This window comes from Triplophysa dalaica, chromosome 11, assembly GCF_015846415.1.
Source record: "Triplophysa dalaica isolate WHDGS20190420 chromosome 11, ASM1584641v1, whole genome shotgun sequence".
NCBI classification, from domain to species: domain Eukaryota; kingdom Metazoa; phylum Chordata; class Actinopteri; order Cypriniformes; family Nemacheilidae; genus Triplophysa; species Triplophysa dalaica.
Genome location: NC_079552.1, coordinates 3,193,137 through 3,210,308, shown reverse-complemented (window position 1 = coordinate 3,210,308; position 17,172 = coordinate 3,193,137). Strand labels below are relative to the sequence as shown.

The 17,172-nt window shown below is 38.9% G+C and overlaps 2 protein-coding genes across 2 annotated transcripts in view; one reads left to right on the top strand and one right to left on the bottom strand.

Moving 5' to 3' along the window:
• The window catches only part of cdh23 (cadherin-related 23), a 189,468-nt gene extending 179,462 nt beyond the window's left edge, over positions 1-10,006 (top strand). Inside the window, exons 54-68 of the mRNA XM_056761550.1 lie at positions 105-299; positions 423-536; positions 639-768; positions 1,099-1,362; positions 1,522-1,683; positions 2,547-2,803; positions 3,200-3,297; positions 3,388-3,508; positions 3,591-3,670; positions 4,023-4,063; positions 4,202-4,262; positions 6,087-6,216; positions 6,716-6,838; positions 7,480-7,590; positions 7,897-10,006. Coding sequence (XP_056617528.1) covers positions 105-299; positions 423-536; positions 639-768; positions 1,099-1,362; positions 1,522-1,683; positions 2,547-2,803; positions 3,200-3,297; positions 3,388-3,508; positions 3,591-3,670; positions 4,023-4,063; positions 4,202-4,262; positions 6,087-6,216; positions 6,716-6,838; positions 7,480-7,590; positions 7,897-8,226 — 2,217 coding nt within the window. The 3' untranslated portion in view covers positions 8,227-10,006. The remainder of the gene's footprint in view (positions 1-104; positions 300-422; positions 537-638; positions 769-1,098; positions 1,363-1,521; positions 1,684-2,546; positions 2,804-3,199; positions 3,298-3,387; positions 3,509-3,590; positions 3,671-4,022; positions 4,064-4,201; positions 4,263-6,086; positions 6,217-6,715; positions 6,839-7,479; positions 7,591-7,896) is intronic.
• A 504-nt stretch (positions 10,007-10,510) lies between these two features.
• Positions 10,511-15,667, bottom strand: eif3s6ip (eukaryotic translation initiation factor 3, subunit 6 interacting protein). Its single transcript, XM_056761547.1, has 15 exons — positions 15,515-15,667; positions 15,278-15,320; positions 14,494-14,707; positions 14,292-14,371; positions 13,939-14,000; positions 13,701-13,770; positions 13,521-13,594; positions 13,221-13,392; positions 12,982-13,136; positions 12,722-12,892; positions 12,299-12,432; positions 12,013-12,186; positions 11,714-11,903; positions 11,451-11,531; positions 10,511-10,771 (listed from the first exon to the last, which is right to left on the bottom strand). Exons 1-15 carry the CDS (start codon positions 15,527-15,529, stop codon positions 10,694-10,696), a joined length of 1,713 nt encoding a protein of 570 aa, XP_056617525.1. The 5' UTR covers positions 15,530-15,667; the 3' UTR covers positions 10,511-10,693.
• Between the last annotated feature and the right edge of the window lie 1,505 nt (positions 15,668-17,172).

Below are 17,172 nucleotides of genomic sequence, written 5' to 3'. Positions count from 1 at the left end.
TGGCTTGTAAATTTCGAAGAGAAATCTTTACCCATGCCCTCCGAAGACACGTCAACCCACCTGAGCGTGCAAGAGGATTCACGTGATTGTGAAAATGGTTTCAGGAACAGCCTCCTGGACTGGTGGTGTATGAAGTGTTTGCTACAGATGAGGATGAGGGAGTGAACGGAGAGGTTCGGTATAGCTTTCTTCAGACCGGAGCTGGAAACAGAGACTGGGAGAACTTCCATATAGATGCTGTGACAGGAGTGATCACCACTGCGGTTAAACTGGACCGAGAGAAACAAGCCCTATACAGCGTGAGTACCCCTGTTTTTCTTTCTTTCTTTGTTAGATTTGTTTTAGTCCTCGCGTCACAGGTTGTAACATTGGGAGTTGTTTTGTAGACGTTTGGTTTGGTTTATGACTTTATCTCTACGTAGCTGGTCGTGGTGGCCTATGATCTCGGACAGCCAGTCCCATATGAGACCATGCAGCCTTTGCAGGTGGCTCTGTCTGACATCGACGACAATGAACCCGTCTTCCTTAAACCTCCGGTAATGTTTTTTAAGGTTCAAAAACAGCTTCCTCTATTATGGTTTTAAGCAGTAACGTTTCCCATCGCTTACAACACAGTGTTTGTATTGCATGCGTCTTAGAGAGGAAGTTTACCATATCAGTCCCTGTCGGCCCCTGAACACTCGCCTCCCGGGACGGTTGTGGGTAATGTGACCGGTGCGGTTGATGCCGACGAGGGATCTAATGCCATCGTCTACTATTTCATTGCAGGTGAAATCACAGTGTGAACTTTTGTAGACCATGCTTACCCAATGTAGAAAAAGAGTTTATGTTCATGTGAAATGTGCCTGGGGCTCCTTAAAAGGAATTTGATCAATTTTCTTAAAAACCCAATATACCTAAAACCCAATAAACCTCTTTATTGAGCTACAGGGCAGAAGGTCAAGACTATTTCTTCAAATAACAGTTCTGTATACAGTTAGCAAAGAATTGCTCAGTTTGCACAATTAGAGTTGCATCAGCAGATGCTGAAATTCACAGTTCTGATAAGCCAAACCATGTGAACGCGGCATTAACCGCACGTCTCGTTTTGCTCTTTAGGGGGAGACAGTGAAGGAAACTTTGGCTTGAGCGTGGCCGGCGTTTTACGGTTCAAGAAAGATCTGGATCGGGAGGAAATCCCACAGTATTCTATCATTGTTAAAGCCTCTAGCAACCGCAACTGGTCTCCTCCAAGAGGTCAGAGGTCACAGCGGGCACAAATTCTGGACCCAAGCCGTGACCCCACATTGCAAGAAGTAAGAATCTTCCTTGAAGACATCAATGACCAGTCTCCTAGATTTACCAAGCTGGAGTACACAGCAGGTAAGAGCACAGTGTGTCTTTAAACTGTCTCTTAAAATTCTTGAGCTCGAGTTTGAATTGAACTGCACACTGAATTGAATAAAAAGGAATTGAATGAAAAAGAAAGGGAATGAAAATGAATTCCCTTGAACTTATTTTGTGCTGTTCTCTCTCTGTCAGGTGTGGCTGCAGATGCGAAGGTGGGCTCTGATCTGATCCGGGTTCAGGCGGTGGACAATGACATTGGCAACAACAGTCTTGTTCTGTATCACATTTTGTCCATCCGCTACATCAAAATTCAGTCCAATGACTCTGAGGACATGGGCAACGTCTTTATCATCGGTCTGTGAGCTCAACACATTGAGTGCTTTCATAACTACTCCATATCATGTGTCTTTTTGAAAAGTTGTGTGCTGCTTCTAAATGAGGCTTATGGTTTTATGATCTGCCAGATGATGAAACAGTAGAAAAACACCTCAGCAACCCTTCATTACCCCCTAGAAACCACATAGCAACACAGAAACAAGGCATTCACCAATAACATCTGAAAAACCACACAACAACGCTCTAGCAAACACTTAACAGATCAGTAACTACACAGCAAGGCTCAAGCAACCATGTAGCAACTCTCTGGCAAACACCCAAAACACTTCAGCAATGATGTAGCAACGCTCAAGCAACCACCCAAAATACTTCAACAACCACTTAGCAACGCTCTAACAACCACCCAAAATACTTCAGCAACCACGTAGCAATGCTCTAGTTACCACCCAAATTACTTTAGCAATGTAAAAATGCACTTGCAAACACCCAAAACACTTCAGGTACCACTATAGCGAAGCTCTGGCACCACCCAAAACACTTCAGCAACCACTTAACAATAAACTTTCAAACACCCAAAAACACTTCAGCGACACTTTAGCGAAGCTCTGTCAACACCTAAAACACTTCAGCAACCTTTTAGCAACACTCTAGCAACCACGCAAAACACCTCAGCAACAACGTAGAAAAGCTTTGGCAACCACTCAAAACACTTCAGCGACCACCAAAAACCCTCCAGCAACCACCAAAACATTCCTCAACACGTAGCAACGTTCTAGCAACCACTCAAAACAACCTAGCAGCCGTATAGTAATGCGCTGTATGAGCCAAACTATTTTACAATATAAAGAAAATTGCTGATTTTTCTTTTCTTCGTTCTTCAGGAGAAACTGACGGAATTATCCACACGTTCGATCTGTTTATGGCGTATGATTTGGGGTATTTTATTGTGGAGGTGTTGGCTAGAGATCTGGCTGGGCACAGCGATGTGGCTCTGGTGGGCATTTACATCCTTCGAGACGACCAGCGGGTGAAAATCGTCATTAATGAGATACCGGAGCGGGTCCGGCTGTTCCAGGAGGAGTTTATAAACCTGCTGTCAAACATCACAGGAGCCATAGTCAACACTGATGATGTGCAGGTGAATTTGTGTGGTTAAATCTTTATTATACTACAGATAAGGTCCTTAAATCCGATTGGACGAGAGGCTTTAGACAGAACAGCACTGCAGATTCATTTGCTTAGAAAAGTAGTTTCAAACATTAAAAGGACTAAGGATGTATTTTTTTCCCACGTTTTGTTTATCACTTTGCATAAAAGCACCTGCTGAATAAGGACCAATTCAATTAAAACTACGATTTTATTCATTAAAAGTATTTTCTCTTCCTATGTAAACTTTCATTTTGTATAAACAAACATCAAAATGATTTATAAGCTCTTTTAAACTCCTGAAAGCACGTTACTTGTCTTATTTTTATACTGATATGTCGACCATGTTTCACATCACTATTAGTCAATTCAATTTTTTCTTTCACAGTTTCATGTTGATAAAAAAGGAAGAGTGAACTTCGCTCAAACCGATGTTTTGATTCATGTGGTCAACAAGCAGACCAACCGTATTTTGGATGTGGAGAGGTAAAGGACCAGTGGCCTAATTTGATTCAAAATGTGATTCATTTTATGGGTTGATTCATTCATTCTTTTGATTGATTGATTGATTGTCAGAGTGATTCAGATGATCGATGAGAATAAGGAGCAGTTGAGGAATCTGTTCAGAAACTACAACATCCTTGACGTTCAGCCTGCCGTGACCGCACGTGCTCCCGATGACCTCACCACATTACAGGTGTGTGCGTTTGTCAACACTTATTTATTAAATCTGAAAAGCAGTTGTGTAAACCATCTACAAGTCTCGTTGTCTCTTTCAGATGGCTATAATCATCTTGGCGGTTTTGCTCTTCCTTGCGGCCATGTTGTTTATCCTGATGAACTGGTATTACCGCACAGTGTGAGTGTCCTGCTTTGATACGCCCAGTTTGTTGTAAACTAGATATAAACATTTGCCAAATATACAAACCTGACTTTAGAAACATTATCACATTCTGTGCTGACGTTTCGTCACTCCCTGGGGTTTGAACTCGCTTAAGAAATTCAAAGCTTGCTTAAATGTGTCATTAACTACATTTTTATTTCACAATGTTCTCTAAGGTCCACTTATAATATAGTTTTCACGTCAAAATTCATTGAAACAAAATCTCACGTGAAGCATTTTGACAGCGTGGCTTTAATAAAAGCTGTTTTTGGACTAATATCCAAATCTTTTTAATAAGCATCTGTTTGCATGTTTGTGTATTTTGCAGGCACAAGAGGAAGTTAAAGGCGATTGTTGCCGGCTCCACAGGTAAGCAAGGGAGAATGTTCCTCTGAAAGCAGGAAATACAGATGAGCCTCACATAAACCAAGATGTTAGACAAACGTGGCTTTGTGTTTGTGTCACTACCGTAGCGGCGCGTTCGCTCATGTTTTACTCTCTCCGCAGGAAATCAGGGGTTGATGGATATTCTGGACATGCCCAACACTAACAAGTACACATTTGAAGGGTGAGACACACTGACACACTGACACACTGAGCAAATTTAGTTCTAGTGCGGTCACACTGTGATTTTTGTCTTACTGAAACACAAAGTCTGACACACGTCTGAGATGAGTTTTGTCTGAAGTCACTCATTTGCTTGTTTTTTTTAACACACATCACTTTCAAAAGCACTTTCAAAAGCACTACCCTGTTTGCATACGTGCACGCTCCAGGCCGCAAATACGCAAATACAGAAAAAAGTGAAACAAGTTGTGCAAGCCACTGTTTCATCAGGGCAATTACAGCGTTTTGGGCGTGACATTTTGCGTTATGGACGTGACTTAAAACTGCTAAAAAGAGACTGAATTTGTTACGATTATATTGAACCTGAATCTGTTTATATTTTACTGAACCCTTGTTGATAGAGTCTAAACATCAAAAAGTGTCAGTGTATGATAAATATATATATTTAAAAAAATGGAAATAAACATGCGTTATGGATGTGACAGAAAGTGTTTGGGAGACGATAAACTGTGCAGGATTTCTATAAAATAAAATGCTCAATCCTGAAGCAATAATGCCCAACAAATGGAGACGGAATGCCTCTTTATAGAACATAGAATAGTTACTTTATATTCATTTCATGTGTCCATTTATGAGGAATATGTAGCGTTATGGATGTGACAATCCTGAAAATGTCACTTACTTGACTATGAAAAATCATGCACTAAAAATAAAACAAATGTTTTACAAATTTGAAGAGAGATCTCAAATGGGTATTTGAACAACCAGATGTTAAAATCTGTGCTGTTACCATAGTTAAAACTGATGGTATGGTTGACATATTCTCGGAATTGATCAGTTCTCCAATATCATTCTGTTGAAATCTGTGATAGTTGTCCCACACTATTTGAACTAACACTCGCGTATCAGACACGACAAGACATTTTCTTTCTTTTAATTTTGAGACCTTTTGTATGTTAAAGGATTTATAGTGTAGACAGGAAAATGAGAGGAAGGGGGTATAGGGTCAGAACATGGCCTGGGTCAGATCATAATAATATTCTGAAAAAATCCAACGCTGTCAGTCGCGTACCACCTTGTAGTTAAGACAACTCACCAAAAATATTTTGTCATTGACATTTTTATCGTGCCGTGTCGTGTCTGCTTGTGACACACTGTTAATATGCATTATCTGAAATTGATTTTTTCCCACAGTTATATTACTTTACCTATAAACCACTTTGCATGAGGTCATCAACGGTGGTTCATTAGAACTTTCTGTTTCAATACACAAACGTTTTAACAAAATACACCCAACAGAATATTACAGTAAATATCATGTAAAATGTTATTTTCATTTAAAAATTATTTCAGTTTTTCTGAATTTACTATTTATAGATACTGTATGTGATAACGATCATTTTTGTTTAAACCTGTGAATTACTCATTTGAATTATTCAAATTTCAAACAAAAAGATTGTTGCTATTTGCATTTATTGTATATTTATGATATATTTACTGATTTTTATCACAGTTTTCATGTCTTTCACATTGCCGTTTGATGACTTTATGTCACTCCTGATGTTTGATTTTGTTGAAATTCAACAGACACTGGACTGGAATGACCAAAACACATTTAATAAAAAACCTAGAATAGTATTTAATAGAAAAATATATAAAAAACTGAAAGCATACATGCTTTTGGACTAGTGTTTACATCTTGTGAAGTGGTCTATAAAAATCTCTAAATATGTTACCGGTGTTGGTCATTGTCTAGTAGTATAATAAGGCCCAATGGTACGATCTATCACACTGTGAATTTTTTTTGCTGTGTGTGTGTTTTAAGAGCGAATCCGGTGTGGCTGGATCCATTCTGTAGGAATCTGGAGTTAGCTGCACAGGCGGAACACGAGGACGATCTGCCCGAAGATCTGAGCGACATCACAGACCTGTGGAACAGTCCAGCTCGCACACATGTAATACACTCACACAATACACAAGCGACATCATCCAGTGACATCATCTAGATTTTTAGAGCTCTAGGTTAGATTAGATTAGATTCAACTTTATTGTCATTACACACATACAAGTACAGTGTAAAATGTAGTTTGGGTCTAACCAGAAGTGCAATTAGCAAGTGCAGGATATACAGTGTGAATAAATACAGAATACAATATTAGGAAAAATACTATACAATAGGCATGTACTAAGAAAATACTTTACAGAAGGAATGTTCTATTAAAATATGACAGTCGGTATGTACTATGAACAATACAGAAGGCTATATCAATAGTAGACTATACAATAGTGCAAGTGACTTAAGTGTGCATTAATTTTAGACATTAGCTATTAAAGTTGCAGTGCAATAGATGAGTCAATGCGGTTATTAAAGGTACGGTGCAGTATATGAGTTAATGCGGTTATTAAGGTTACAGTGCAGTAGATGAGTTAACCAGATGTCTTACCTGTATGTAGGGTACATTTGGTCGTGAGCCTCAGGCTTCCAAACCAGAAGACGACCGATATCTACGAGCTGCTATTCAAGAGTACGACAACATCGCCAAACTGGGACAGATCATGAGAGAGGGACCCATCAAGGTGAGCACATTCATGCACTGCATGAACATCTCAAGAAACGAACTTTAACGATTACGAGATTAATATCTCATCCAGATTAAAGGTTTGCGTTTACATAATATATTGTAATTGCCCTCTACATATTTATTTCGTTTTTTTACAATATATGCATGTAAATATTTAGGAAATATTAGCATGTGCACATAAATATTGATATATAATTTAGATTACATGTGAACATTTATTCATTTTTTCCTTGCTGTATATATGTATGTGTTTGTAAGTGCAAAATAATATGCACTGTTCACAGATAAATCGTTGAACAGCCCTTTGAAAAAACACGTAAAATCTTTGAAAGCAAACAAGGAATAAGTGGTTCAATAAAATAAAATGAAAAAAATATATATAATATTATAATATTATAATATTTTAAAGCAAACAATCAATAAATATTATCTACCATTACAGAGACCAGATATTTATTATTTAAAAAAATCTCATCAGTTTTGTATATAATTTTTTTATTTGTGATTTTATTTATTTGAAATATTATTATGTTTAAAACAAGACCTAATGTGAGTTTGGGAAACTGAATGTAAGTTTGAAGAGAGATCATGTTTGTACTGAAAGACGTCACATGACCAATCCTGCCGTCCAATCAGGGCTCGCTGCTCAATGTGGTTCTGGATGACTACCTGAGGCTCAAAAAGCTGTTTGCCGCTCGTCTGGTCACCAAGTCAACCAGCCAGGGTGACCAATCATCAGTCACAGAGGTGGGCGATGTAACAGGGTGCTGTGTTTGCTCATCTTCTACACCCCTTTACCTCACCGCTGGCTGACCCTGTCCCATCAGTAGTCACGTGACCCTGCTGATGTTTCCCACACGGGCTCAATTTCTCTCGCTTGATTTCCTCGCTGTTCTTCACAGATGAGCTGCAAATCTCTCTCGCTGTGTGCTGTGAAAAGCTCAATAGTTTTTTGTGGTTGATCTTTATTTCTCCTCTTCTTCCTCACCACATCCATGCATTCGTTCACCATCACTTTCTTCATTCCACCACCCCCATGTTCTCCTCTCTCAGCTGATCCAGAGCGACATGGACGATGAAGATGACGAGCGCATCGGTCGAGGGACCCTTCGCTTCAAGCACAAACTGCCGATCGAGCTAAGGGGTCCCGACGGCGTGCACGCGGTCCACGGGAGCACAGGCACGCTCTTGACCTCTGACCTCAACAGCCTGCCTGAAGATGACCAGCGGGCACTGGCGCGCTCTCTCGAAGCGTTGCATGCAGATGGCGGACTGTATGCGGATAGGAACGGCCGAACAGAATCCGCAAAATCAACGCCTTTACACAAGAACAAGGGCAGCGACACTCTCTCCGGGAGTCCGTTAGAGATCACGGAGTTATGACTAGCCGAGGCCTCACTGGTCTGAGAACAGCGTGCACACCTCTCCTGGCTCTGCGTTCTTCACCGCGAGCACGTCCCTGCGGTGCGGAGGTCGAGTTTGGAAGGGCCAGGCGGAGGGCGGTGTGCAGGTGTGTGTGGATTAGAATTACCCAAATCGAGGGGTCCAAAGACCTCGGAGGATTTTGTCAGAGCTGTTTTAAGAGACTCTCAACCACACCCTGCGAAACAGAAGGAATGAATGCGCTCTCAGACCAGTGGAAGGCCGAACATGGACTCTAGTTTTTATTTAGTTCGTTTTTAATATTTGAAGGGGCACCGGGGAGTTTAGGAGGAAGTTTGATGAACAGTTTGAACTGTTTTAAGAGTTTATCTCTAGGGCTTTTCACACTGTGATTAACCCTGGGTTAACATCTTTTTTAACCCTGGGTCAAACAGCACTACTTTTAATACTGTGCCAAGGTTTCAAGGTGTTAAACTTTGACATGCGTTTAACTCATTCGTCGACTTCAATATGAGAACTAAACAATAGTTGACTCCACAAACATTTATGCACTTTGAATCGCTGTTTGTTTTAGTTTTATGTAAGATTTATTTTACCACATAAAGCAATCTGTTACTTTTGCCTCTCTATCGCCATCTCTGTTTAAACATAAAATTGCAGGTTACTTTACATATCTATGTAGTTTGAAGTCGAAATGACATTTAATGCAAAATCATCCCAGACAACACAATTTTTTCTTAATGTACTTTCTCGAAAACTGTTATTTTATATTTTTAAACCAAGCAAGTTTTGGATTGCAGCATTAAAGTGTATTTCTGGAGAGAAAAGTGTGATGCACAAAATGCACAAATACACAATATTACAAAACAGAGTAAACTTTGGTTAAATGGTGAATAGTAAGATACAAAGTAACCCACAACTATGTTAAACCAGGGTTAAAATGATTCTTAATTTAAGTGTGAAAAGCTCATATCACATGAAGACACCAGAGAAAAACAGATTGTACAGCAGGCTGCTCTATACTGGAGTCCTTCACAGAAGCAGAAGTTTTTGGAGAAAAAGAATAATTTTCAAAGAAAATATGAACGTTCGATAGAACTCATCCCCAAAACTGTCTGAACAGAGACTACTTTCAAGACAGAAAATAATGTTTTGACAAAGTTATTTCATGGACCAATGAGGAAATGACCAAACACTGTTTCCACTGAACATACAGAGGCCAGAGGTTTGTGTCTGATGGACCGCAACCAAAACGCTCATTTCATTTTTACTTGAACCGCGAGACCTTGTGTCATATGTTTTTATAAACGGCAGTGAAACTAAACAAGGGCATTATAGCTTCAAATCATCATTCGTCTGGACTCAATTTGAACTTTAAAAATGGAAAAGAAGAAAGTCAACCTGTCAAAAATAAAAAGTCAAGTTAATACGGTTCTGCCCAGCCATTGACAGAACACTGCCAGCCGAGGGGAAAAATACCATGTCTTTATTTTTCTTTACGTTCTTTGATATACATTTAAAAAAAAAAGATAGTTTTAAAAAAAATTGCAGACCTACCAAACCCAGTCCAGTGTAAATGGTTATATAAGTGTATTTATTTTTAAACTTATTTTATACCAGATGATTTTATTTGTCGAGTACGTTGTCAGTATGGTATTGTTTTTTATATTTCCCTTTTTGTAAGGTTTTATTTTGTAGTCATCTTTGTCTGGTCACCAGAGTTGAGGCTGTCTATGGAATTTTTTGTGGATCATGTTGAAATAAAAGAAATTATAAAATGGTTTTGCCTTCAGGTCATCATATCAGATATTGACCATAACAGTTGTCATGGGAACTACATTCCTGTATGTTTTGCTGCATGTTTTAGGATATTGAAGAGAGTGTGCGTCAAACATTTACAAAAAGGGAACACAGACAGTCTGCGCTAAGAACAGGGTTATAAAAGAAAACGAAGCAAACTACAAATTCTGATGTCATGTATTATGTGGTTAAAGCTCAAATCTAAGGCAGAACTTAAAATGCAGGTGTACACAAAACAATTAAAAGCATCAGACATCCATGAGATATGTAAACCTTAACTGTTGTTCCTGTTGTCACAACATTAAATGTGGTAATAAGCTGTAGTAACACATAATCATATGTCTCAAGAAACAATGTTAAAAATACAAAGTTCTTCTGCCATCTTGTGACATCTTTACCATCACACCATACTGCTTTCAATAACCTGGTTATATATGCAAATCATTTTTTGTTCAATTAAGAAAATTTAATTTGAGGCAACTCCCAATTTTAGCCACATCAAAGTTTATTGACTTAAAAAAAACTTAAAGCTGAATGAGATAGTATACTTCAGAAATAGGCTTTGATTGGTTCATTAGTATCAGCGGTGATTCCTGATCGGTTGAGAAGTTCAGGAAAATATCACAGTCCAATAAGACGGGTTCTGATTGGTCCGGTGGGGTGATTATTATGTGGCACGTGGTGTAACGCTGGTGGTACTTGAAGCAGCTCCAGTCAGAGGCATTTTCTTCAGAGTCCGGTTGAGCTATAAAGAACGAGTCACATTTTTCGTTCATACATGTTCACTTTCATTGTTTATTACCCGTTTAGTGTCTATAGCAGGGGTCGGCAAACCATGGTTCTCAAGCCGCATGTGGCTATTCTGTCCCCCTGCTGCGGCTCATTGTAGTCTTTATAAGAACCTGTTTATGCCTGGTATTAAGATGTTTTTTGGCCGATCAGATCACAAGTGGATGAAAGAGGCACATACCCGTTTACACCTGCTGCTGTAATCAGTCTATTTTGTCCACTTTTGATCTGATTCCTTCAAGAAACATCTGAAAACCATATATATTTAACCAGCAATACACCCTGGCTGGGTAACTGTATTTGCTTTTTCTCCTATTGCAAAACTCCCACTTCTTGTCAGGGACAAGTAAATTGTTAACTTCTAAATACAATAAAAATAAAATAGAAAAAACGCACTTTATTGCTACCTGGTGGTGCAACTGGGTAACTACTACTTTACATGCATAACCTGTGTTATTGTAATTTAAGGGTTACATATAATTTACGGCTCCAGACAAATTTTATTTGGTGGGAGATGGCCCAAAATGGCTCTTTAGGTCACAAAGGTTGCCGATCCCTGGTCTATAGCGATTATCTCATAAAATGTTTCCTTAGTCTACCAGTTTCGATCTAAAACATTGTAAGAATGTGTTTACCTCCTCAAATTTGTGGATCTGTCGGATAAAGAAATCTCCATAACGACGGGCAACCTTGGTGTCTGCGATATGGATCATATCCTGATGGAAGAGAAAGTGGTGACAAGTGCATATATTTAAACGACAAACAGGTAACTAACATGAATTGATGTTATACCTATTTGAAATAGAAAAACGAACAAAGACAAAAAAATGAGCATATTTTTTTATCTCATAAACCAAAGTGTACATTTTCTTTGCTCTAATTTTGAGAGAAATCACACCTTGTCGATGTAAAAGTCAACCTCCGAGGCAGACTGAAACTCTCCATCCAGAGCAGAGACGCCGCTGGTCCACACCAGGTTCTTCATCTTGTGTTTAAAGACCAGCAGCTGAATACGGAACTCTTGCTCCGTCATGTCCAGGAATCCGGCCAGCTTGGCCACAGGCATGGTGGTGTAGAGCTTCAGGAAACTGATAGAGAAACAGATGTTAGCTCTTGCTGTGTGTGATGTAGGAAAGGTGGCTTTACAGAATTAGCTGGAAGGCAATGAAAAATGGAAACGCAAACTGTGTGTTATACCTGCGGATGGTGGAGAGCTGTGCCTGCTGCTGAACCTCTTCAGCAAACACCTTCAGCTGCTGCTGGAATGGCTCTTTGTGGTAGTTTGGATGAACGTTGTCATAGTTTGGAACAACAGGGGACAGGAACTTGGGGCAGGCGAAACTGAACAACTCTTCAAACACCTGAATATCTCTGAAAGAGAAATGTAAACGATAATGATATATGTTATATAATAAAGGATAAAAGTTGCATCCTGCCTAATTATTATTACATGTATGACCACTTGAAAGTAGTGTGCTCTCACCCTTTCTGCATGCGCAGCATCTTGTCTCCGTATTTCTCTCTGAGTTGCGTGTGGATGCTCTCGTCGATGCGCATGGGGTACATGGTAAGAGCAATTGCCAGCAGCCCGTGCATCTGCTCGTTCTGTTTATTGATCTGAATACCACAAGAAATCAGAATTACCCCTCAGTCAAGACTTTTGACTTTTTATGTGCAAAATATCAAGACAGACAGTGAAATGTCTATGGGGCGGTTTCCTGGACAAGGAGTAGCTTTAGTTAGGACAAGCCCTTAGTTAAATTAGGATATTTAAGTTGTTTTTAAAACATACTTTCCCACAAAACATTGCCGCCCCTATATTTCTCTCAAAAATGAAATATTGAACATGACTAAGTTATTTTAGCTATTTAAATTTTTGGCAAACAAGCATATTAGTGTCACTGACCATCTCATATTTGTAGGTGGATCTCTGGAACATGTTTTTGGTCCTCTGGATGTAGAGAAGGATGTTGGCGAAGACACGGATGGCGTCCTGATAGCGTCTCATCATCAGATACGCAAAACCCACGTAGTAGTAGGTGGTGATCTGACACTCAGGCACTCTTGAGTACATGCTCTGAAACACACGGAGCAGACACGGTTTTCTATGGCACTAGGGCAAATAAATTCCCAACATAAAATTATTATTCCAGAGCTTTTTATTACCTTCTTGTTAAGTTCAATGTTCTCCAAGACCTTGATGGCCTGATAGTAATCACCCAACAGAGAGTGAAGCCTCAGCAAGCCCACCAGACTGAAATAACCCAACATCTTGTATAAAGAGTGACGGCCATATTCCCCAGCGACAGACTCAGGATCACCTACAGTAAAAACACACACACATCTAGATAAACAAACTACCCAGACAAAAATGAAGTGCGTGAGAGGTCAGTGTCGCCCTTCACCTCCGCTGGTGTACACCTCCAGCTGCTTGTTGATGTTGCTCTTATCCACAAGAGAGTGGAGAACGTTCAGCACGCTGTGAACGTTCCAGATCTTGGGATTGTTCCTCAGGAACTCAATCTCCTCCTCAGATTTCTTGGCTGTTTTGCAGCGATACTGACTAAATGACTGGAACTATAAAACGGGAAGAGAATTTAGCATGAGACCGTGTCATTGGAGAATGAGAGATAAACACAGCTTTCCACTTCTACATAAGAACACTGCCCAAAAAGTGAGGGCATCCTAAAATATTTGCTATTTACCTGGTAAATAAACTCATCAATAATGTCCCACAGCCACTGGTTAGGAAGCTCCAATGGTGCTGGTCCATCAGCATCTGCGAAAAAACAAATCTCAAGTTAGACCATATTTACATTGTGATTATTTCACATATTGTCCTAATATTTTGATGTCGTTACATGCAAACAACGCGTTTTACTTACTGAGGATATAGTTGAAAAGGTTGCAGTAATTGTAGTAGGATTCAAACCTCTGGTCCAGAGTTGGACCTCCCTACACATGAAAACAAAACTCATTGAATAACAGCATAACAGAAGCTTATTTCTTAATATCAGAGCGGATACGTAACCTAGGAAGATATATCTAGATTTGCAAATAACTGTCATCCATGATAGACAATTAGACATACATCAACATCTTGAAGAACCCCAAAACACTCACGCTGACTTTAGCATAGATGTGTCTATAGTACAGCTCCTTATAGAGGATCAGGAAAACAGCATCTGCAATAGCAAAAAAAATTAAATAACAGTTCCGGATCGACAGATAAAAAGCCTTTGTATACAAGGACTGGACAAATAAATGTAGGAAACAAACTGTGAATATCACATTGTTTAATCATTTTATTATAATGTATATATAATAATATATATAATAGCATAAGAGAAATTTATCTTCATTGTTAGTTTTTTTATTTAAATTTTTGCCATCAAACGATAGGACAAATTTGCATATACTGCTGAATTAAGAGGTACGGTTTACTCATGCAGCAAAACTCAGATCATTCCACTCACCATTTCCAACAAGGGAAGCAATGGCTTCTGCCTCTGGCCATGGAGACGTCTTGAAAAAGCGTTCTGTAAGCTTGTTCCAGCTTAAATTAAAAAAAGATTACTTTTTTCAATGTGCATACAAATGATATGTTCGTACATTATGATACAGTTCATGTAACCATATGGTGGTGCTCACTGCTCATATCATTAAAGGCATTTGTACCTGTTCTCATAAACATCCTGGATCTCGTAGATCTTCTGCTCGATGCTCTCGCTGGACACGCGGTTGGACTGCAGCTCGTAAACCTTCTGGTCGATCAGATCAGAGATGGTTTTATGAAAATACTGCAGGAAGTTCTTGATGACCTCAGGGATCACGTGGTAGGTCTGCTGGTGCTCATACTGGCGTTCAAAAGCCAGATCAGCTTTAGGGTCACCTGTAAAACAGACAATCAATTCTCACATCGTTGGCTATTGTGGTTTATCTATTACATAAGTCACACTATAGTTTTATTATTTAAAGGTCCAGTCGGTGAAATCTAGCGGCAAAGATGCGATTTGCAACCAACTGCTCACTCCACCCCTGCCCCTCCCGTTCGAAACACTACGACGGCTGACACAACATGGCGAATTATATGGTTATATGTAAATGGAAAAAGCTCATTCTAAGGTAATAAAAAATAACGCTTCATTGTGTAAGTTTTAATACACCTCTGAAGACATAGTTTTATATATTATAATGCATTTGTCAAAAATGACACACTGGTCCCCTAAAAGCGGTCCCGTTGACTATTCATTACATTGCATATCGTTCTCTATTAACCCAAAATCACTCATGACAGCCCTAAATAATACAGCAGCTGCTTGTTTCATCGTCTTGTTTTACTAATGTTTTTCCCATTTACAGCGTCCATTCATATAGCAAGATTGCCAGCTTGACTGAATAACTGTTGCCAGGCATACACTGACTGTCGTTATACATCACGCTGTACGGTTCCATTACTCACCCGTGTGGTAGTCATAGTCACTTGGGTGGGTATAAGGGTCATACTGCACACAAAAAGAAAGAACACAATTAATCTAATAGCATGTGCATTATAAAAGCACGAGAACACAAAGATCGGTTAGCATCCTACTTGTCTGTTAACGTAATAAAAAACCGGCTGCGCTACACCGTACACGCTTTATTATATCACAAGCTCTCGCGCGACCCTTAATAAAAAACCGTAATAACGTAAACTCACCTCCTCTTCTTCCATCTGGTAGGATACTACGTTTATTCCCTTTATTTCAGTTTATTTTTCAGCTAATAAGCCTCGCTGCAACAGCAGACCACGCACGGGGCAAGAGAGGAAATCTGAACTACGTACTTCCGGTGACAGCCGCCGGGGCGCGTGTGGCATTGTGGGCCAGTGGCGGAGTGTCGCCACTGGCAAGCCTTCTTTTTCTTTACGAAACAAAGTCCAAGCGTGTTTTTTGTCGTTTTTGTTATTTGATAAGCCGTTATTAAAAATACGCTTTGACGTCGAACACATTATAGTATCTGGCTGAAAATATTATCCACTATTAGTCAATTTCTTTATAGCTAAGATTATAAGATATTGCGAATTTCCAGAAATGTTCCCGTTTTACAGCAGGTCAAAAACAACCAGAAAATTTATGATATCGTGCGGAGTATCAGAGCAATTATATAGTGATTATTTACACCAGCAGAGGGCGCTGTAAGGTCGTTAATTACTTCTTCGTAGCGATGAAGAATGTACATGTGAAAGTGTCTTCAAGTCATTTTCAAATATCAAAATACTAGAGTTAAAGTAATCGGGTTCAAGGCTCTAACTACTCATGTTAAATTAATGCCAAACTGTTTGTATTTGTAATATAACAGGATCAGGCCAGGGAGCTGAATTGTTTTGCACGAAATTTTAAACTTTACCAATAAGTTCTGTCGTCACAACACAGAATGCCGACCACTGGTCTAGTGATTGACACGTTGGTGACATTACGCAAGGTCATAAACAAATAAAAACATTTATCTAAGCAACAGCAATTACATAACTATTATCATTAGCAGAAAAGAGATAATGAGACTAAAATGCAAATTAAAAAGGTTAATGTAAATGTCCAAAAGCACATACATGGAAATTAATTTTAAAAGTTTTAATGACTGGTTGTAATGACTGCATACATTCATTACAACTATTAATTGTAATTATATACGATTAGAATTGTACACGATTAGAAAATGTTAAAAATGGCAACTACAGTATTATTCGTCATTTGTTTTTTCATATTTCTGGTAAACTTTATAATATGAGCCATTTATGATCAGTTTGACCTGCAAACAATATTATACTATTGTAATTAATCGCAATAGTACAAAAACGTATTAATAATAATGTTAAACGAACAAAAAGATAAAAAAAAATGATTGATTGTAACAAATGAGATTTCAATTATAGTTTGACCATATATATATATATATATATATATATATATATATATATTCTATAATGCGTTATGAGTTGAAATGTGTTTAAAAACAAATGTATATTTACACGAACTGGCTGTAGCTATAATTTCGAAGTGTAGTACTAAAGTTGTCCAATAGATGGTGCAGATGTTCCTATTATTGCGCATTAACATCTTCCGCTGCGCTGTAACATTCTACAGTCTGTATTTGATAAAGTTCGCTTGTGAAGAATTTTATAAGTTTCTACAATGAAACATTTCGTCTGCTATAATGGCGTTGGGGTCTACAACACGACTATTGTTCCAGCCACTCAATACCTAGTGCAGATGAATTCATGCCCTTAGAATAAACGGCAAATAAATACGTGAGGTTGTGTAGTTTTGTCTCCGCCGTCGTGAGAATGACGTCTGTTATGAGTCTCAGTAACTGCTG

Bases quoted from the DNA above. Each gene is read 5' to 3' on its own strand.
- eif3s6ip (XM_056761547.1), bottom strand. The intron at 13,771-13,938 runs GTGAGTGTTTTG...TTTCATGTGTAG, and splicing joins ACATCTATGCTAAAGTCAGC to GGAGGTCCAACTCTGGACCA. The intron at 12,187-12,298 runs GTGAGAGCACAC...TTTCTCTTTCAG, and splicing joins ATGCTGCGCATGCAGAAAGG to AGATATTCAGGTGTTTGAAG.